Raw genomic sequence first — 22386 nt, 5'->3', positions numbered from 1 at the left:
CACTTTAGGGAATGGCATGCAGGGGCAAAACATGCCTCAGCACTACCAGCTGCAGTCTGTGGCGCGGAGCTCTCTTGGAATCTTGTTCCAAAACGGGTCCTGGAGTCTTGCTATGATGGATCAATGGAGGCACAGAAGGTGCACTCTACTATCCCGGGCATCTCATTGTGACCTGGGCTCTCAGCACCCACCAGTAATAAAAAAAAGAAAAAGACGCAAACCGCTATCAAGAATCAGCAGCTAACATTATCTTCTAGCATCATCACTCCCTTCCCCAAGCATCTCTTCCTCTGCAGAAGACTTCTTAGCTCTTCTAGGTACTGCCTTAATCTCAAACCTGGACACAGGAAAAATGGGTTCCTTTGCTAGATTAATGCTCAGGCCAGCTCCACAATCTAGGCCACTGATGGAACCACTGAGCAGTGCTGGCCCCAGAAGGAGCCCCACTAGGCAGGGGCTTTGTTATTTTACCTCAATCCTCCTGTACCACCTTGATCCAAGACAATGCTTTGGAGATTTTTTGACTCACTCAAGACATGGGAATGCCACAGTCAGAGGAGCTGCATCCATCTGGTCTTTCACCCACCCTCTAAGAGATGCTTTTCTTGTTATATACAAAGCAATGGAAATACTCTGGTTTTATTAAATATTTTGGCAATTTGCACCCTAAGAATGTGATTGAGGTGAAACCCTATGAAAGATGCCTAAATTCTTCTGTATATAAAACTAGTCCCATCTAACTTGAATAATGGAAAAATGGAAAACAAAATCAGCAAACGAGTATGCATAAACCCAGAGTATGCATAAACCCAAAGTATGCAAAACCAAGCATGAAATTAACTGGAAAATGTCAATTTCATACCAAGCATGAGCTAAGAAGGACCTGACCTCATCAGAGAAGGACTGCAGAAGCTAATAGACTCACTTTGGAAACTGGGGCTGCAAAGACACAGCCAGACACAGCCAAAATGAGATGGAAGGATTTCTTTTTCCAATATGACCAATTTTCTCTGCAACAGTGACAGAAACATCTGGAATGACTCCAGGGAAAAGATATCAGTGCTCACAAAGTCCCTTCTATTTCTCAGTGAGTTAGCTGCTTCCCATCATCCTGTTATTGGATGGTGGGAGCTGTCTGCACGGTGCACTTAAGCAGATTGAAAACGAGCGTATCTCTATTTCTACATGCAAGGACAGTCTATTCAGAAGGCAGACATCCATGCTTCTCTTCTAACAGTCAATGAATATTCACAAAATACTAAAAGAGGACTTATTCCTAAGAGGACTTATTCCTAAAAGAGGACTTATTCCTCTTTTTGCATCGTACACCTGTTGTGCATGTTCAAATTGACCTCTGCAGGCTTGCAGAATTTGTGAATAAATGCATTGGTTGCTGTCCTCATATATGCAGTCTCTTTCTAGGAGAGGTGCTGCCACTTGTAATCTTCTGCAGAACCGCCAAAACCCTCCGTTCAGCACAGGCGTAGCAATCTCGGCCTTTTTGTGGAGCCGCTGTTGCTTACCCCATGTGTTTATCCCATGCTTATCCCATGTGCTTCAGGCACATGCTGTTTTTGGAAGGCATTTCAAGGCTGTCTTCATAGGTAATATCGTTTGACTCTCTCTGCTCTGCAAAAAGTGACTTCACGTCCCTTTAGTTAATTCAAAATTAATTCAAAGAATTCACATCCCGTTGGTTAATTCAAACTAGATGACACACTTTAAGAGGGGAGATAGCACTTTAGCTGCAACCAATTCTGCCCTACTTCTGAAAGTAAGCTCAAGTCCCCAAAATGTCTGTGATCCAAATTCCAGCACAGCCAGTTTTGTTTCCATTTAAACGGAAAGCCCTGAGCAGCTGAGGAGTCTGGCTGTTGATGCTCCAAGAAATAGACACAGGTGGCGGGCTCTCTTCTGTGTGGAAGTTCTGATCACCTTTATTTCTTCCAGAAGCGGAACTGAGCCAGTGAGTGGAACATCAAAAGCAGTATGTAAAAACACAATCTCACCCTTTTTTCAACACCTTTAATTCTAAACAAGAAATTCTAAGGAAATTCTAAACAAATAGCCTTGTGTTAATTTTGCAAACATTAACTTCATATATTTTCCAGTAAAACACTGTATATATTGCAATTGCAGTGTATTTAATTCAGCATAGTAAAGACTGAGTAATGCCATCGCTTGCGCAGTTCGAATGTGAATATTGGTATTTGTGCCTCGTAACGCATTGTATTTCATATTGAACACGCTGGGCTATTTCCTGTATGACTTTGTGTTGAACAGGTGATATATGATGGTTTTTAGATCACGCCGGTTCAAGGTTTGCACACTGATGTGCTACATCTGTCTGTCTATAGCTAGCCAATATGTATGCTTGTATGGGGGTGTGGGGTTTTTGTTTCTTGCAATAAAAATTGTTTAGAGAGCTTTGTGTTTTTTCATTTTCACATTGTATCACTTAGCTTCTGTTTTTAAGTACTTTTTTGCCTAATGCTTTTTGAAAATGTTTTCAAAAACGACTGAGAAACCATTATTGCTAAACTTGGTACTGTTTCTTACTTGTGACTCAGGGGCTCAACAAATACCGAACCCAACATATCCCATAGGTTTTGAGGACAGTTCTGATTCCTTTTCATGTCCTTAAATACTTGGGCATTTGTTCCTAAAAACTGTACAATTGAAGTGATACTGTTTGGGCCCCTCTGAGTACCGCAGTGTCTTTAACAGGTTGACGTGAATTTACATATCCTTGCTACAGAAAGTGGTATTCTGAAGTTCTGCATTTATCTTTCCACTTTATCTGATGAAGCAGTTTGTCTCCAAATGAAAATATCTAAACCCCAGTGTACAAATTCTGGCACAAGGTTATAGCCCGGTGCATTTGTGGGTAAAGCTCAATGTGTACCTCAAGGAAACCTCCAAGGGTCCCACCATCCTCAGAGGCAACGCAGAGGGCATCTCCTGTCCCAGCAGGGCTGTCTGCTCTGTAGGAGCTGCCTTGGAACAAATGCCACCAGAAGTACAAGTTCCAGCCCTGCCCGTAGACTGCAGCGACCCCCTTGGTGTCACTGGGACCTGTTGATTGCTTTTCAGAATTGTAGCTGCGTTTCCTCTGGGGTTTTGCCCTTGGGCTTCTGTTCTGGCTGCTCATCTACTAACCCGCAAGAGCTGTTGTGTGGTGAGACGGTAAGGAATGGAGGATGGTGAGGGGTTGGTGGCTCAAAGGCCCAGAAGGTGCCGCCTGGAGCCTGGGCTAGCACTTGTACATGAGGACGGGCTGGGTTTTTCCTTGGCATGTCAGTACATCCAGACTTCTTCGGAAGGACGTGCTGCACTTGCCCCAGCGTCCCAAAGACAGTCTGCAGTGCTCTGGGCAAACCCACTTGTTAAGTGACGGCATGGTTAGGAAGAAGCGCTTAAGACAGGAAGGAAGTCTAATGTGTTGGGATTATTGACTTTGGGGGGTATGTATGTATTGAGCTACCCCTGCTTTAAGGGGGCTTGTCCCCGTCCCCACTGCGCTCCCGTTGCCATGGCCTGTGTTCCAGCTGCAACTGCGGGTGCCTGGCGACGGGCACAACACAGCACTGCTCCCCTGCTCTCCACGCAGCCCTTTTCCCCTGCTCCTGACGCCTCAAACAACAAACCCAGCCCTTCCCTTCTCCCAACACCTCTCTGCGTGTGCTGACATTAAGGAGTTATCATGAAAGCCCTAAAGGAGGGGACACTTATGCTGCCAGAGGTAGGGCCCCACTCCAGGGAGGTGGGCACCCCCACCGCCCGGGCAGGCTGGAGCAGGCACCGTGGGGATGGAGTGGGGTGGGCACCCTGCTCTGGGGAGCTCGGGGGGCTGGGAGCTTGGCTCACCCTCTCCCCCCACCCCTGCAAGGCCAGGGGCTGGGAGAAGCCTTTCTGGGCTGCTCATGCCCTGCTGGGATCGGGCCTCCCTGCACCGGGGGACACATCCCCCGGGGACCCCAGGGTCCCTGGGCTGGTGCCGGAGGGATGCTCGCCGGGAGCAGGCGGGTGCTGCCCGCAGCCTGAGCTGGTGCCTCCGCTGCCCCTTTCCAGGCTGGAGCCCTGGGAGATGATCCCTGCCTGCGGAGCAGCACTGAGCCCAAAGGCTGCCCGCAAAGAGGAAGGAGCTTCTGGGTGCCCAGGCAGGCGCGGGGCCGGGGTCTGCGTGTGGGGGGCTGGGGTCTGTGCCCGGGGTCCCCCTGTGGGGCAGGGAGCAGGGCCACTCACCCCTGGCCGCTCTGGTGCATTTGTGGGTAAAATCCCTGTCACTTTTCTTAACTTCTGCCTGCAGTACAGTTTTGGATCTGGGTGTTCTCAGGGTTGGATGCTGCTGTCATTGCCCAAAGGTTAAGCCTTTCTTTAGTATACCACCACTTTGAATTTACATTGGGAAAAGGGGCAACATTTTTCTTCAGGTTTGAAAACGCTGTCATTCTGCTGCTAAAATCTAGATCAGTAACCCAGGGAAATACTTGTATTGGACTTGTAATGGTCTAGGTCTGGATTTGGCACTTGGCTTGAATACTGTGTGAAACTGTATGTTTCAAAATAGTCCTTGTAGTATAAAACTTACTGTGTGGAGCGTTTAATTTTTCATCTTTATTTCTTCACTAGAATGGTGTGAGGCATTACACTAACCCTGGATCACTGGATCTGATCAGTTGGGCTGGAGTTAGTTTAACTGACCCAGTCAAATTTATGTAAGCCACATTTATAGTATTTGATCTGATTCAGATGGGTTTTTATTTCTTGAAAAGCATTATTTTTCTCGTTGCTTGCTAGCATGTGTATAAACACAAGTCACATGCTCATAAATAAAGTTACCATTCTTTTAGCCTCGTGTGTTCCCTGCCATGTCTGCGTTATATTTCTAAGTAGCATCTTACCACCAGCCAACAGAGGTGTCTCAAAAAAGCCACCAAAAAACAAAAGGAGGGAGGGCAGAAGCCTTGCATTGCTCTTTACATGTCCTCTCTCTCACTGTAAATCAGCGCAGCCTCAGGTGCTTCTAGTGTTGGAGACACAATTAGCTTTAGTCTGAAATCTACCTCAGGTCTTGGTCAAAAGTGTGGGGATTTTGTTTTGTTTTGTTTGAAATACACAGGTTTCTGTATGTATTTCAAAGCAGAACCTGGATCTTAGTGTGGTAGGAATAAATCACTGGGAAGTTTGCCAATTATTGTTGTACCGTAGAGCAGGAAACGTAAAATTAGTTAAGACTTTTTGAAAAAGGATGCACAAAAGCTTATTCTTTGGCTATTTCTTCATCGCCTTGCTCTTACGTTAGCTGTCATTGCCCGCTTGCAAATGTGTGCTGCCTCCTGCTGTTACTACAGCCAAAGCGAGGAAGGGGATCCTTTTAGTGTGGCTGTGCCAGTGACTGCAAGGATCTCTGTCGTGGTGAACACCTTCATTTCAGTAATTTGAGCAGCTTATTCTTTTTTATTGGCTGATGGTTTGGATTGCTGTTTTTGTTTGGGCTTGGTGGGGTATGGCAAGCGTGGCATTTTTAACCTTCTTGAGCGGAGGGGCAGAGTTCCTGTTCCAGGGCCGATGTGCCGGTGCTTTATTCTGACAGGCAGCTGTACTCTGTTCCTAGAAGCGTAATCACGTGCTTTTATCAATGATGTGAAATTAACCATTAGTTTACAAACTACACTGAAGGTAAGTTTCCCGCAGTGATGAGTCCTTCTCAAATAAATATTTTTTTAAAAACCTTTTCAGATGAAAATTGACAGCCGCCTTACCTCTTCAACTTTTAAGCAGTTGTGAGCATTTGACAAGGGTCCCTCTCTGAGATATTCGGGAGCAAGCAGCTGATCTCAAGCGGGTTTGATTCATTTAGTTTCTTCTCATTAACCACACGGGCACTCCTAAGCCCTCATAGTTTTGGACTTTGTTTTGTCCAAAGACAAATTACACCGGGTTTGAAACGCCTCTTTCAGTGTCGCTCAGAGGATATAGTGCTGCTCTCAGCCTAGAGTAGAGGTTGACTATCGCTGTGTTTTGATTGTGGAACTTGAATATGTGTCTCATTTTTTGTGAACAGATTGATGACTCTCCTGCACCTCTTTCTCTGGCCCAGCTTGTGAAGGTAAATATATATATATATATATATATATATATAAAAAAAAAATCTTGTCAAATACTTACCCCCTCAAAAAAAAGTGTTTGCTTTATATTTTTAAATCTTATGCTGTGGTCTATAGCTGGATAGCTGTTGTAATGTGAACAAAACTTAAATTTAATTTTTAATAATTTAAAGTATTTATTTTAACTTTAAAATGCATGTGTGTTTCAATACTATCCTGTAAAGAGCAGTTCCCAGTTTGGGCAGAGAGAAGGGGAGTACCTTATCAGCCTCAACATAACGTTGCAGGATTACTCATCTTCAAGACACAAAAAAGAAGCCCTTCAGACGCTGTTTACCATTTTTCACACGTCTCATTAATTTTGCGTTGGAAACTAAAACATTTTTTACAGAAGAATGGAACTGGCTGCAAGTTATGGACATTTCAGGGGGCTTTGCCACAGCCAAAATACTGTAACACGGACACTTGCACGGCTATTTCTCAATTGCCAGTCATTACAGTTACAGATCCATTCTTTGAGAGTTGCACAACTTCATAAATTCACAACACAAAATTTGTCTTGTGAACAACACAGACTAATTTGTTTGCACACCGACTGTGTAAATTCTGAAAACATACCTCATCGTTTATCGGAATATACCAATGTGTATGTGTGGCATATTAGCAGCTGTGACCTCCTGAAACCGTTGTAATACTGTGTTTTGCTCTGGAACTGTTTGCATTTTTTGCTCAACAATGCGTAACTTTGTCTGGGAAAGCTCTAGCGATTGCACCTTGTGAAATCTGTAACCTCACGTGAAGTTTTACTTTAAACTGTGAAAAACTGTCCAAGTGGGGCACATGTTTAAGCTTTTGAGACAATTTAAGTATTTCAGAAAAATACGGCAGCTCAAACCTGTTACTTTCTCTAACCTCTTTAGTGCAGACTGGCTTAGCATGGAGGCAATGTGTTATCAGTCTTCTGGTTTGTTATTACGATGTATTAAATGCTGTATTTCAATTTTGGTCTATTCCTAGTAATGTTTTGTGGGTTTTGGACGTGCTTTGTAAACCGTTTGGGTTCCAACACGTGAGTCAAGCATCTGTAAAGTTTTCTGTAAATGTTAATGGAAATGACTTCAGAGATGTCCATCTGCATTATGTTACTGTTGAGAAAAAACTACATCTAAGAAACAACCAATTAATAAAATGTAGAAACTAGTTTGTTGCTTTTGTCAATGAATGCATATAAAAGCAAACCCATGAGTGGCTGATCTGAAGGATGGGTACCTGAAGGTCCAAATCATTGACAGTTACTCCCTTAGACCCTGCTTGTAACTGCACTTGTGTCTAATAAAAACGTTTTAAGAAATGCTGCTTAAATAAATCCAGCGGGCTTCAGTAATTTGAAGATCTAGTGCTGCACAAGGCTTATATTACAATTTGTATGTTAAAAGGACACAGTCAACTGGAAAAGACCTGCAGGTTTTGCTTACTGTAGTTAAATCACTTAATATGAAGAAGTTAGTAGGGGGAGAACACGCGGTTTGGACTGCCAAGAGCACATGATGGTCAAACTTCTACTGCAAAGAGTCTTTTGTCTTGCTGAGGGATTATAAAAAGCTTGATTCCTTTTAACGCTTCTGTGTCTGGAGCTGAATTTCAGCGAGCAGAAACAGCTTCCCCGACTCTTGAGTTGAGTGTCCTTTTAATGCTGCAAAGTGTAAATAGCGATTATTGCATACATCTTTCTTCATTAAACGTACAGTGGATATCTCCTCCTTCCAATAGTCTGGAGCTTAAAAATCAGTTGAAGAGTACTGCATAGCATAATTTTTTCTACACATGGCTTCAGTCCGCTTGGAAGAAAACTGGAGTGGTTACACAAGTCTTTATGTGAGGTGCAAACAGAATCCAAGGTTTTGAGTGCCCAAGAATGCTCTTTTCCAGGAGGTTAACGGGCACATCAACGTCATGTGGTGGCGTAAGGACTCCCCAGAACATCTTCAGGACAACAGTATTTTCTATAAGCAGCTGTTCTCATGCAGCCCCAGCTAGCATTGTGCTGCTCTTTACAGGATGGGGTGAGTGGTGTCGTCTCTGGCTGTGTGGGCGCAAATGTGTTTCTAACGCGTGTGTCAAATGCTTACCTGTTAAACAGACCGACAATCTGGCTGAAGCCAATGCTTCCGAAGAAGACAAAATAAAAGCTATGATGATACAGTCTTGCCGTGAATACGATCCAATCAAGTAAGTGTCGATAACGTCAAATCTGTTCTTTGAAGATTCTGGAAAAATTGTGGAGATATTTGTTTGAAGAAGAGAGACACATGCATACCTTTTTCTTCTTTTCTCAAAAAACTTTTAGTTACGTGACCAAACCCTGGGATACACCTCCACCATCCTATATACGCTTTCGTTGCGGAAAACCTGGCCACTACATAAAGAACTGCCCAACGAGTGGGGTAAGACTGCGGGGGACTTCTGCTGTGACTTCGCTTTTCATTTTTCACGTGGCAGTTACGTAACAAATACATGAACACTCAGATTAGGAATTCTTTCTCTTGGGGTGAAATACAGGGGTTATAGGGCAATGTTGCAAAACCCTTCAAAATTCAAGGGAAACCTGGAATTTAAAACGTAAAATGTTCTTTTTTCTTGGTCGTAGATATTCAATACGTCCATAGATCTTTCTCTGTGAGCTGTCATGCGTATTTTTATATATTTCAATACTATCGAAAATCTTCCTGGTTTTAACGTTTTTTAATGTCAGTTCTCAGTTTTTAGAATTCCACATAAAAGGAAGGTGTTTCTCTTGACCCCACCAACTGAATATTTGCGTGTTTTAATTACACGAGTCTCTGGTTGAGTATTCATGCCGTGTAATGTTAGTCACCGAATGCATATGCAACCTTCGTACGTATTGACGGTGAACTTAAGTTTCTCCAGTGACTGGTTCAGAGCCCTGAATTGGGCTCTCCCTCTGAATTGCGCTGTGGAGGAGGAGCGGGTTTGTGCCTCTTCTCCGGGTGGATGGTGAGCTAAGCAATACGTAATCCTTGCGGAAGCTGAAGTTAAGCAAAAGAATGTCCACGGAGTTCAAAATGCTGCTCAAGTCTTTGAAACATCCTGGCTATATTCCCGTAGCAAAATAAGTATTTTAGTTGAGTAACCCTTAGGCTAGGTAAAAGGAGAGGACTAAGGGCTTTTGCTGCTTAAATTAATCATCAAAGTGTCATTTTAAGTGTGGGTCTTAAGATGAGCTATGTCTGCATTTCTTTTCTGAACAGGACAAAAATTTTAAGCCTGTTCCCAGAATTAAGAAGAGCACGGGAATTCCAAGCTCTTTCATGACGGAGGTGAAAGATCCCAATACCAAGGGTGCTATGCTCACAAACAGCGGAACATATGCAATACCAATTAATAATGCGTAAGTATGGAACTAATTGGACTGACCAAAAGGTGAAGGAGAGAAACCATGCGTAAATGTCTGAGTGGCAATGCAGCCAAGTTGGCCGGCATCTGTAACCACGAGGGAGGAAGCATTGTCATTGTATGTTAAGCTCAAAATCTGTGATAATTTCTCATATTGAAATAGGGCGGTCCTGCTGTTCATGCCCCTGGAACTCCAGAGCTTGGAAAAGCTTTCCTGTACCCATCGTTAACTTTTTTCTTTTTCCTTCCCCACCCCGCCCTCCAGGGAAGCTTATGCTAGAGGAAAGAAGGAGAAGCCTCCCTTCTTACCAGCGGAGCCGTCCTCCTCCTCCTCCTCCTCCTCCTCAGAAGACCCTATTCCTGATGAGTTGTTATGTCTCATTTGTAAAGAGATAATGACTGATGCAACCGTTATTCCCTGCTGCGGAAACAGTTATTGTGACGAATGTAAGTGTTACTGCCCTGTTTGTTCACTCCAAACACCACATCTGATTTTCTGAAAGCAGAAACAGGAGATGACAAAATTTCTTTGTTACCAGTTCTATTCTATACTTAAGCATCTGCTGAATAGGAAAGGACTCTTCTCGTATAAAGGAAAAAAAAAAAAGACAGAAAGCTTTTTTCCTTTTTTACGTATCTAGTTAAATCCTCTTTACATGCAGAAGGACAAGCATGAGGAGAGTGCATAGCTGCGCAGGTGATTACAGTATTAGATATTGAATACATTTAGGTTTTTTCACAGCCCCTTCTCTCACACAAAATCGTTATGGCCAACTCTGGTTGGCTCAGTACAGCCAACCGTACTGTGGTCTGCCACAAACCGATAGTTAGGCATTTAATCCACATTCTTCTCCACGGGAGAGCTGGTTAAAACCTTCAGAACTCGAGGCTACTGATGTTCTTTTGAGCTGTGTTTTATTCATTAACCTGCAGGGTGGTGACTTCTCACTGTACTAGAGAGTGGAAAAAAGAATAGTCGAAACATCCAGACGCAGCCGTCTTCAAACGCTACATTAGTAAAATACCAAAACTGCACAGTTATTTGCTGCATCCTAGAAGTGTGTTACACTATTGAACATTCATAGCTTCGTGCTCTCAGTTCGAGACCATATTCCCCCATTAATCATATATGTCTTTTTATGATTGATTGGAGCCCCCAGAATTTCCTTACATTGGCTAAACCTACTTTGATGATTCTAATTACGCACAGGCATTAGAACAGCATTGCTGGAATCTGAGGAACACACATGCCCAACGTGTCATCAGACAGACGTTTCCCCTGATGCTTTAATTGCCAACGAGTTCCTACGCAAGGTAACAGGATGACTTTTATGTAAACTGTAAGAAAAGTCTATTTGTAAAAAGCCAAAAGGGAAGAAAATATTAATTTACATCTCCTCAAAACCCGCTAAATTAAACAGGCTATATTTACTTTTCAAATTCATTATCTGTTGTTAGAGAAGCTGACAACTCTTTGGAGACAATGGGGCAAATTCAGGTCGCGCTTTTGTTTAACATGATTGCCTTACTTTCAAATTCGGTGTTAACACTGAAGTATTTTAAACACAGGTACTCTGAGTTACCAGTTGTTACTACCAGTGTTTAAGGCGATGTGTTCGTGTATTTGTATGTTGATTCGTTTTAGGATTGATAGCATTTACGGGATTACACAAGTAATTTTACCCTGTGGAGGCTTTTGTTCATGTATCTACTGAAGTTTCATGTTACCTTGTGGTAAATGTTCTTCTGCCTCTAGGCTGTGAACAACTTCAGCAATGGAACTGGCTACACAAAAGGGCTCCACCAGACCATTCAGCAGCAGCAGCAGCAGCCGCCACCACCTCCACCACCACTCATGACTGTTGCACCTCCTGGACCTTTTCAGTAAGTAAATCTGTAGATCAACATGAATATAAAAGACACCAAGATGCCAAAGTCACATTATTATTCTTCTTGAGCTTCTCCACCAGTGATTTATGTCTCATTAGAGGCAGTTCCAGATAACTGCGGAAGTTCTGTTTTGTGAAAGTCCTCGCTTTGAATGAGGACACTTTGATAAGTTGGAAGTGTGCCTCCTGCAAGAATGTTCTCACAAGTATTGCTTGTTTGGTTCCCTTATCAGTCATTCCGTACAGGCTTACCCGGAGAGAGGAGCGCTTTTTCCCCAGGAGCCCTTTCATTTGAAGTGGCTAGCAATTCCTAAAGAAACCGTTTTGTTATGGCAAACCTTCTTGAGTGCGTTAATTTCTCTTTAGTACTGAGGAAATAATATTTTCATGGAAAGTGTAAAAGCACAATTGTGGGTAAAATAGGCCAAGTGTTTTCACATTACTTCTTTCTGCAGTATTTCTACGATCAATCTTATGATAAGTCAGAGCCATCCTCAGTAACACACAGCGCAGTCAGCAACACATACAGATTGGATAATAAACACTGAACCACTGTAAATGTGAAGTATTTACAAACATGATCGTCTAAGTGTGCAACCCATGAAGTCATAGGAAAATACGTGAAAAACCTGTTCTATTGTTTAGGGCTTACATCCTTTGACTTTGTGCCTTGGATGCAAACAGCCACTCTGTCCACTTTGTGCCTTGGATGCAAACAGCCACTCTGTCCAGAAGAGTGTCAGGCTCAGCCGTACCGCTGAATACAAAGGACTGCAATCCAAAAGAACCTCTAAGGCAGCCCCTGAAGTAGCACAGAAACGTTTCCTAATAGAATTGCAGTGCTTCCGTCTTCCACAACTGAGGCTCTCTCTGGGGGTTAAACGTACTCTAATCCTTTCATGTGCAGCTACCTTAATAAAATATGTTTCCAGTGAGCTTTCTCTTTAACTGCCAGCAGTCCACATGGACTTCTCGACAGCGCTTCATTTGGAATTGGCCAAGTTGACTTCTGTAAACCTCATGAAGATTATTTTGTAAATTTTTTTGTCCATTTACAGTAGTCAGCCTTTTCTCATCTTGGACTTTCCGTTTCAAGTAGCACTTCAAAAGACTGCTTGAACAATAAAAATTTGGGGTTTTTTTGTAGCAATGCCGCTAGCGTTATACCTCCTGCTGCTCTGGTGACTGCTGCTGAACCTTCTGCATCTCCCTCACTGTCAGTCAGCAGTTTGTTGAAAGAGAAGGTAAGTTGTATTTCAACATATGCAGTGATTCTTGCATTTAGTGGAGCTTATTTTCCAACCGTTTGCATTTACTCACAAGGCCTGTCAGGTTCCTGTACGAAGACAACCAGCATTACCGAGTCTTCCGGGCCCCCAAGGACAATCAGTGCCCACGACTGGTACGTGACTATAACTTCAGAATTTCTTTAAAAAATTACCTTCAGATACACTGAATGGGATTTTTCTCTTTTTCCTCTCCCGACTCCAAAAGGTCATCCAACGAGAGCCAGGACACCTCGCTCAGCAGGTGGCAGACCAGGCTGGGAACTGTAAGTATTCCACAGCAATTCAATATATTACTGCTTGTAACGAGGCCATAACACCTAACTTATACAACAGCTGATTTACAATGAAGAAAGTATGCACAGATAGCTGTGGAGAATACAAGTGGTAATTAATTTTTAAATGACTTAATTTGAATTGGCTTTGACAGAGGGAGTCAGTGCTTGCGGTGAGATTATTTAACATAAAAACCCGGTGCATGATTGAAAAGAGGACTCTGAAAAATGAACAGTTTTTTAGGATGCTATAGTTCCATATAAAAATGAAATAGAATCAAAGGATCGGATGGAAAGCCACCCTTTTGATTGCTGGCTGAACGGAGCTGAAAAAATTGATTTCCCAATAGAAACCAGACTCCAACATTCTGGGTTTTTTTTTGACAACTTAGTTGATACTGATTGAGCACATGATTGGAAAAGTCAGTGCTGTTATTTTCTGACAATTTTGAATTTCTTCAATGTAGTCATGTCCAATAGCCAAGCTGCTTTCTCTCAGATGGAGAGAGAGGAGCCCGTCTTATCTATTATCACAGTGTCAAGCTAGTCCTTCCTTTTGGTATAAATTTGTTCTAGGTAGATTGTAAGGGTGCATCGTGTTTATAAAATCTTAGGATAAATAAATAACAGAAACCAGGATCCATCCCCCAGACTGTCTGAAATCTTAATTCAGTAAGCAAGAAAATAATAATTCAGGGACAAGAACAGGCCAAATACGTCATCAACAACATGGGAAGTATTACGTGTATCAAGGAGTGGCAGAGGAGCGGTGGACACTCAGCACATGGGAGATGGGAGTCTCTTTTAAGCACGGGCAGCCTCCACGCACAGTCGCAAAGCTGAGTATCAGGAGAGAAGACTGAGGGACCTGCCGGGAGTGAGGATGTGGAGGGCAAGTATGAAGATCAAGAAATGACTGTAGTCTCAAATGAACAGAAAGCAGGGAGAAAAATGCTTAAGTTGAGAACAAGAAGTGCTTGCCACCATGCTCCCACTTCGTTCTCTTAGCGCTTTAAAATCAGGGCAGAGTATTACAAATGGTGACACGCATCTTGGGGTTTCTTTAGAAGTTCAAATCGAGGACACCCACACTGTGAATGCACCCAAAGGAGGATTCAAGCCCCAACACTACCAGCATCAACACCAGTCTTTGTGCCTGTGCCTCCACCTCCCTTGTATCCTCCACCACTGGAAACTGGTGGCTTTGGCTAGTATTTTGTTGACACTGTTAAACTTTTCTTAGGAATTGAAAGATACGACTTGCGTGTAAGGAAACCTTGAATGGGTGAAGGACTTTGAGGGGAGGAATGATGCTAATGAACACACGTGGAATAATGTGAAATGGTTCTTTAAAAAATAATAAAAGCAAACCTTGTGAAGAAAAAGATCAGGGTAGCTGACATCTTCTATCCCCAAAAATCACGTGGGCAGGAGTCTGAACAGCTCTATTAGTAACGCTGCCGGTATCTTTCCTAGAGTAATGGCAATGGGTCATAGACCTAGAGGCTGAGTTCAGAAGCCGTCACTATCCTTGGTTAGAGCTATTATGTGCAAAATTTTGCTAGGACATCTGGCTATAAGTGCCCTGTATGTAGGATTGCCATACAATCCGTATTTTGCATCTTGTACAAATTGCCAAATAAGTAGTGAAGTTAAATCGACTAAGCAAGCATTTTAAAATTGAGCTTTACTGTCTTCTTGATAGTGCACTGTAGCCATTAAGACTTGCTCTTTTTGCATCTTACTGCACCAAAAAGGATTTGCACTGCGTGTCGTGGCTGAGTAGTGAAACACGTGTGCGTTCACGCACCAGCAGAAGCCAGTATACGCCACCTTCAATCAATCCATAGCTGTGGTAGTTCATGTGACAGAAATGGTGGATATAAACTTACCCTTCCTCTATGCTTTTGCGCTATCAAAGCAGCAGGTGTTCTCTCTTGTAAGCAGAAAGTTTTACATGTTATCAGAGTCTTCAATCGGCAGTAGCGTTATGTCAGCAGCTGAACGCAGCTTTGACATAAGCATATGGAGAGGGGGAAAAAAAAACACAAACAAGTAATTTTGGGAGGAAAAAAAAAAACGGGAGAGTGACTGTTTTGAATTAACTTAATTTACGGTTTTTGTGTTGTTTTTTTTCCTAAGGTCTAAGTCTCCCTCTAGCGCTTCATTTTCCTCCAGGAGTTCGTATACCCACTCCAAGTCAAGATCAGGTTCTTCCCGCCCTTGCTCCAACTCTCGATCATTTAGTCGTTCCTGTTCTCGTTCCTTCTCGCGATCACCACCCTATCCAAGAAGAGGCAAAGAGAAGAGTCGTAACTATCGCTCTAGGTCAAGGTCACACGGTGATCGCCATTCAAAGTCACGGTCACCCCCATACAGAAGACACCATCCACCGTCAAGGTCTCCAGCGTTTAGAGGCCGGTCTCCCACTAAATGGACTATACCTCAAGGGGATGGAGAAAAGCAGTACTTTAACAGATACAGAGAAGTTCCCCCGTATAATATGAAAGCTTACCATGGCAGATCTGTTGACCTCAGAGATCCATTTGAAAAGGAGAGACCCAGAGAATGGGAAAGGAACTATAGAGAATGGTACGAAAAGTTTTACAAGGGCTTTGCTGTTGGCGCTCAACCTCGACCACCAGTAAATAGAGAGAACACTTCTCCAGATAGGTTTGGTCCACCTGGGACTGGACGAGAGAATTTGCCATACGCTCGGGGACGCAGGGAAGACTATCCTGGTGGGCAAAGCCACAGAAGTCGTAATAGAGATGGAAATGACCCTGAAAAACCTTCTGGAAGAGAGCGCCATGGCATGAAAGATCCACCAAAACCAAATGAGAAGGACATGGAATATCCACTGGAAGATGGCAAAGGAAATGAATGTAAAAAACACCGGAAGAGAAGAAAAGGGGATGAGAATAAAGGATTTCCCAATGCTGAGTTTTTAGAAGGTGCAAGAAAACACAGAGAGCCAGTAACAGCAGAAGACATTAAAACAGACTCTCTGTTCACGCTCCCAAGCAGAGATGATGCCACCCCTGTGCGAGATGAGCCTATGGAAGCAGATTCTATTGCTTTCCAATTGGTGTCTGAAAAGGAGAAAGAAGAGAAGGACAAGGCGAAGATGAAAGTAGAAGTGGTGGTGCCTCCCAAGAAAGACAAAAAAGCTAAAGGTTCCCAAGGGAAGGTGGACACCGATCGTGAAGAATCTCTCAGTATTTCACAGGAACCTCCTGTGAAAAAAGTGAAGGAGGAGTTGCCAAAGACAATGAGAAGGCTCTTGTTACCCCATGGAAAGTTCACCCAAAAGTGACAAAAGATCACCCAGAAACCAGGCCAGCCAAGGAGGAAAAGGCCAAGAAAGACCATCCAAAAGAAACCAAGTCGGACAAGCCCTCCAGCAAAGAGCATAAGTCAAAAAACCTGCTGAAAAAAGCAAACCTTCTGATGCAAAACCTGAAAAAAGAAAAAGAAAAGTAGATAAAATTTTTGATAAGGAACATTACTGTGTTTTGTCATTAAGACCACGGAGCTGTATAATAATGACGTAACAGCCCCTGCTGAAGACGTCTGTTGAAGTACTGTGTCTGCAAAAGATGAGGACGCTGCAGAAAAAAATCCTAAAGAACCAAAAGACAAGGCTGTTGCTAAGGCAAAAGAGGATACAGCGGCAACCTCCTGCAGTTGACCAGCCTGATGCAAGCCAAAGCCAAAGTCAAAGCGGTCCTAGCGTTAGCCGCAGCCACAGTCAAAGCCCTTCTGAGAGTTGGACTCGAAGCCACAGCGGCAGTGCCAGCTCAGGAGAGAGTCAAGACAGCAAGAAAAAGAAAAGGAAAAAAGAGAATAAAAAGCACAAGAAGCATAAGAAACACAAGCAGCGTAAGAAACACATTGGAAACGAAACAGAATTCGCAGAGAGCCAAAAACACAAACACAAGAAGAAAAAAATCGAAGAAGAGCGAAGAGAAGGATGACCAAAAAGTGAAATCTGTCACTACATGGAATGACAGCTAATGAAAAAATGACTGAATTCTTAAGTCTGTATCAAATTTTGTTAAAATGTAAACGAATTCAGGCATGGCAAATAATGGCATGGAGGAGACTGTGCTGCCCTTAAAATATTGCAGCTGGATTTTTACTTCAGAGCTTTATAGAAGTGAACATTTTGTACAGAACCGTGAGTTGTGACATGCAACGTGAAAGGTTTTGCTGGGGCATCTTAGTTTTAACGACCGTTCATTAGTTTGGGTGGAGTTTCAGGTACTGTGAACATTTTCATGGTTGAGTGTATGTTTTTTAATTGCCTGTCAGAAGCAGCTGTTATAACTGATTATAAAATATCAGCAGAATGAATTATAGAATACACAGAACCCTGTTACATCACTTTTTGATTACAATAAAATGTTTTCAGTAAACTGTCCAACGTGATGAGATTTCCAGTGACAGCGGGACATTTGCCGAGAAAAGACTAGTGACAGAAAAACGGCAGCAGTAAAAGCTTGCTGGTAGCTAACATGTGTGAAAAATAACATAGCAACGCGTTTAGTTTTGAAAAGACTGGTAGGACTTTAAATCTTTTGAACTGATACAACGTGGGGAGGTATTGCCAAGAGGTGCACGTTGTTCACGTGCCAAGTGGACTTGATTTTATATTGTAAAAGGTAGCATATGGCCCCAAACACACAGCCAGTATTAACAGCTGGGACTATTTTAAAATAGCGTTATGTATGAAGCTGTCACATTTCAACATTGTTCCAGTTTGTTTAGAAAGCTGTTGTCGTTTGCCAGCAAACATTTACACACATGCTTTAAGATGTCCTGTAATCTGTATTTCCTCTCATAACTCTGCTGATCCCCAAGATGCTTGTGCTTTTTAAACAGAACCTTTAGTAACAGTATTTTCACATGGTGGTGCCACGGCACAGAACTAACCCATTAATAGTGGGGTTCAGCAGATGAGTTTGGCATAAGAAGAAAGGCCACTAGAAAGTCAGGCTTCTGCTTTAAACTGCTTTGAACAGTGACAATCTAGAAGGCATAAATTTAATTAAATGTAATTGCATGGAAGTAAAATTTTGGACGTTTCTTTATGGCATAGCTCCATAAAACCAGGCAGAATCCCATATTTTTATACGACCTTGTGCCGAAAAAGCTGTAGTCAAAGCCCGCCAAGCTCAGGTAAACTCTCCTCTCTTTTCAGAGCGCTATAACAGCATTACTGTGATTTTTCAGTCTCCTGCAAATTTAGTTTACTCTGCATATGGAGTTTCTATGATTACTTTTTTCCAGGTTTTTTGAGCTGAAGAACACCTGGCATGCAGTTATGCTCAGGCCTGAGTAGGTAATTTCTACTACATGCATGTTTAGAAGTCTCCTGACCGAATTTCTGAAGATTTTAGGCAGTGCCAACAGTAGTGTGAAGGGAGGTATCCAAACAGGGCGCTCTGGGTGAGGGTAAATGCTGGAACACATGCGGCAAAATACAGTTCAGGTGGTGAAACCGCAGTGAAGGAAAGCATGCTTACAGAGCAAAATCAGTTTGGACTGTTGTTCAGACATAAGAAACAGATGTTGACTCAGTGACTAAATTTAGTATGTTCCTTCTGGAACAATACTGCTTGGTCATCTTCTAGAGGTTAAGTGTGGTCCGTTCCATGGAAATGATCACAGATCCCACGGTCTGTCTTCAGAGAACCCCTGGACCAAGATACCTCATCTCCCCTCTTCAGGTGGGGCAGAATGCGTCTGAACGGTTTGAACACACTGACACGCGGCAACTCTTAAGCTGGAAAAGCTCAGGCAGGGACGTAGGTGGTTTGAAAATCTAAGTGGAAATGACCAAACACAAAGCTACTCTAAAGTGGGTGACAGACTCATAGGTTATCATCCACAGCTCTGAAAAAAAGAACTGTGTGAAGAAGACAAAGGCGTAAGGCACAGGATAATGTGGTGCACGGGTAGAGATAAAATCAGGAAAACTAGGACACAAAATGAATTTTAGTTAGAGCCCCTAGTAATTGGTTTGCATTTTAAAAGTGAAGGCCAGGAAAGAAAAGCTTATATCCATTGCTTAATGAGAGAGAAGAAATAACGGTTGAAACAGTAGTAGCAAATACATTTTTCCTTAGTCTTCACCAGAAAAGGTTGATTGTAATCAGCTTCAGGGAAATTTAGGTCAGTAAAATACCAGGATCATGGGCTAGAGAAAAGAGTATGTTAAACAATGTTTCGGAGAAAACAACTGCTTGACTAGTAAGGGTACGAGCAAAAGGCCTTTTTTAAACTGAGGGATGGTGTTACAGCTCTGACGACTGAAGAGCAAACCTTGTACCTACCTTCAAAGGGGAAAAGAATTGGAGTGTGCTTACATACTTCTTGTAATATCACTCCAAATTTGGCCAATTATTTTATAGTGTATAAACACACAGGAGATAATAGGAGGAGGAACAGTCATGCTCAAACTGAAGAACAAGAGTCAGACCCGGCCCTGTCTCTGCAACCTCTGGCTGTGAGAGCACAGTGTGGGAACCTGAGCACTGCCGCAGATGAGAACAACGTGTGTTTACATATTTGTTGGAGTCCTCTGCACAAGAAGGACATGGACCTGTTGGAACGGGTCCAGAGGAGGGCCATGAAGATGCTCAGAGGGCTGGAGCACCTCTGCTGTGAGGGCAGGATGAGAGAGCCAGGGTTGTTCTGCCTGGAGACGAGAAGGTGCCGGGGAGACCTTAGAGCCACCTTCCAGTCCCTAAAGGGGGCCTACAGGAAAGGTGGGGAGGGACCCTTGGTCAGGGAGTGGAACCATAGGACGACAAGAGCCATCAGTGAACAAGGCACACTGTTTCTCATTACCTGAGAGTTCGTCATATGGTAGGGCTTCCTCAGCACGAAACACCACTTCCTCTGGGGGCATTCCGGAGTCTTTGCCTTCAGGCCAGTTTGTGATCACTTCTACAATTCCTGGACACTTTGGGTTTCCTATTTGAGCTCACTGTGTGATTAAGGCAACCCACTTACTCCAGGCAGCACTGGGGGCATGATGAATAGAAGGAACTTTGCCTTTGAACATCCAGCCCAGTAGTGGCCATCGGGGCACCAGGAGGAGCTGTGCTTCAGTACCAATTCCCTCTGAAGCAGCTCCAACTCCTTCACATGCTGCCCGAATTTCTTTCTCAGTTGGAGTATGGCTGGCCTCAGAGCCTTTGTATCCTCGACCTCAGTATCCTAGGGGTCAACCTCGAGCCTCCCCTGGTGCCTCCCCTGGAGTCTAATTACTCTTTTTTCCAGCACCCATTTGTTTGGGGGTTTTGTTTTAAAACCTCAGTGAGCTCTGATGTGGGAATAGCAAACCGTCCCCTCCTCATCTTTAGAAAGAATGGTACATTGAAGGAAAACTGTTCATATAAGCTCTAAATGACATGTTTCCACTGTCAAAGGTTATAACACTTTTTAATATCTTCGCCATCCTCATCTTCTTTCTCTTCACTTTCTTCTGATGGCACTATGACTACCATACCTCAACACAGTATTCACGCAAATCATATGTCGGAAAGTAATGGAAGACTGGTGGGGAGGACTGCAAATACGCTCAAGTGACTCACACTTGGGGTGCGAGAAGGAGGAGGAGGACACATCCCCATGTCTGTGGGAGAACACAGGTCACCTGAGGAAGTGGGTTTTGAGTGCACTTAGGGGACATTGGCCAATGTGTTGTGGGGCCAAGTGGGCTATGTCCAGCCACAGGTCATACACCTACCCCACTCTGTGTTCACCGAGGGGGAGCCTGGGGGCTGTATTTGCCGTTTTTGTGTGTGTGTGTGTGTGTGTGTATGTGTCCCAGTTTCCTCCCCACCCCAAACTGTGCCTCCCATCCCCTCAGTTTCCCCCAACACCACACCATAATCCAGGAGGAAGAGGTGCTGCGTCCTCCCCCTCCCCAACACCCTTCAGGCCACTGCAGGGTCACTTGGGCTGCGGGGAGGGGATGTGATGGTGGGCGGACCCACAGCAAGCATCACTCCAACCCATCCTCCCCCACCCCACCACCATCCCAGCGGCCTCAGCCTCACCTCCTCATCACTGTTGGGTGGGCGCCAGTGGCGATGGCAGCCAGAAGCCCCGGGGCCCATGGCTGCCATTCAGCGGCATGGCCAGGGCATCCTGACTCTCTGGGGCGCGGTGGCTCCCTCGGAGATGGGGCGTTCCATAAGACGGGAGCGACTGAGGGGAGGAAGGGCCAGGAGGGGGGGAAGAGGGGCCTCAGGCCTGGGCTGGGGGCTGCTGGGCCTCGGGCAGGCCTCACGGGCGCCATGGCGAAGGTGGGCCTGGCCACCAGCAGAGCCCGCCTTCTTCCCCCCTGGATCTCTGCTCTCATAGGTCGGGAGCGCTGTCAGTCTCCTCCCCTGAGGTGCTACTGCTGCTGATTGGCCCCAGGTGGGCAGGCTGCTGGGCTGCAGTGCCCGCCCTTCATGTCTGATTGGCCATCTGGGCTGTCACTCTGCCCTAGTTTCAGGCCCACCCTCCCCTGAGGTGATGCTCTCTCTTATTGGCTGCCTGAGGCGTTGCTCCCCTCCCACCCTGCCCTCTGGGGATGTTTCCTCTGATTGGCTGCCTGCTTCCAGTCAATCACATGCCTTGCCCCGCCTCCCCTGAGGCCATTGGCTGTCCCGGGCCCCTGCCTCCCCTCCTGGGCGGGCGCTGCCAGGCGACCGGCTCCACCTTCAGGGGTTGGACACGCCCCAGGGCCTGTGGGCCCTGAGGAAAGGCCGTGGGGCATCGAAGACAGGTTGGGGCCCTCAACGTGAGGATTTCGGCCGAGGACAGGAGGCTTTGGGCACGCAAAGGGTGGGCTAGATGCAAACAGTGGCGCTTTGGACCCTGAAAACAAGGGGGACCGACCTCTTGGTTCCGGCCTGAGCGGGCTTTGGTGTCCAGGAACTGCCCGCAAGACACTACCTCTCCTGTCCAGAGGGAGCAGCATGAGGGGTGGAGCCCGAAGGCATGGGCCGAATGGGCTCCGTGGGCGTTTTGTGGACTTTTTATGGACATTTTACAGTGGTGCTCCGTTGACTGAGGGAGTGCTGCCTGTGCATCCTGTCAAAAGGGTGGGAAGGGGAGCGGTGGCTCCTGAGGATGCACTGGGTGGTGCGGGACCTGGGCCTGACGTTCGTGGTGTGGAGTGAGGGGTGGAGAAAGGACTGCCGTGGTTTGACGCCGGCCGGTAACTGAGCACCAGACAGGCGCTCCCTCACTGCCCACAGCGGGACGGGGGAGAGAATCGGAGGGGTGAAAAGTGAGACAGCTGGTGGGTTGAGGTAAAAACCATTTCATGATTGGAACAACAGGATAGTAAGAGTAACAATAAATTGTGATGAATAAGAAAATAACACAAAGGGAGAACTAAACCCCG

At 44.7% G+C, this 22386-nt stretch overlaps 1 protein-coding gene across 1 annotated transcript; it reads left to right on the top strand.

Moving 5' to 3' along the window:
• Positions 1–1939: 1939 nt before the first annotated feature.
• LOC128918076 (E3 ubiquitin-protein ligase RBBP6-like) lies at positions 1940–16528 on the top strand. The gene is given in 11 exon segments (XM_054221955.1): positions 1940–1987; positions 6068–6112; positions 8251–8339; positions 8458–8554; positions 9380–9519; positions 9790–9971; positions 10735–10838; positions 11281–11408; positions 15117–16243; positions 16246–16389; positions 16392–16528. Coding segments are annotated over 9 exon segments (2097 nt in total). The 5' UTR covers positions 1940–1987; positions 6068–6112; positions 8251–8301.
• The last annotated feature ends 5858 nt before the right edge of the window (positions 16529–22386 follow it).

Source organism: Rissa tridactyla, chromosome 15 (assembly GCF_028500815.1).
Source record: "Rissa tridactyla isolate bRisTri1 chromosome 15, bRisTri1.patW.cur.20221130, whole genome shotgun sequence".
In the NCBI taxonomy this organism is placed as follows: domain Eukaryota; kingdom Metazoa; phylum Chordata; class Aves; order Charadriiformes; family Laridae; genus Rissa; species Rissa tridactyla.
Note: the sequence above shows the minus strand (reverse complement) of the source record. Positions and strands in the feature narration are given on the sequence as shown.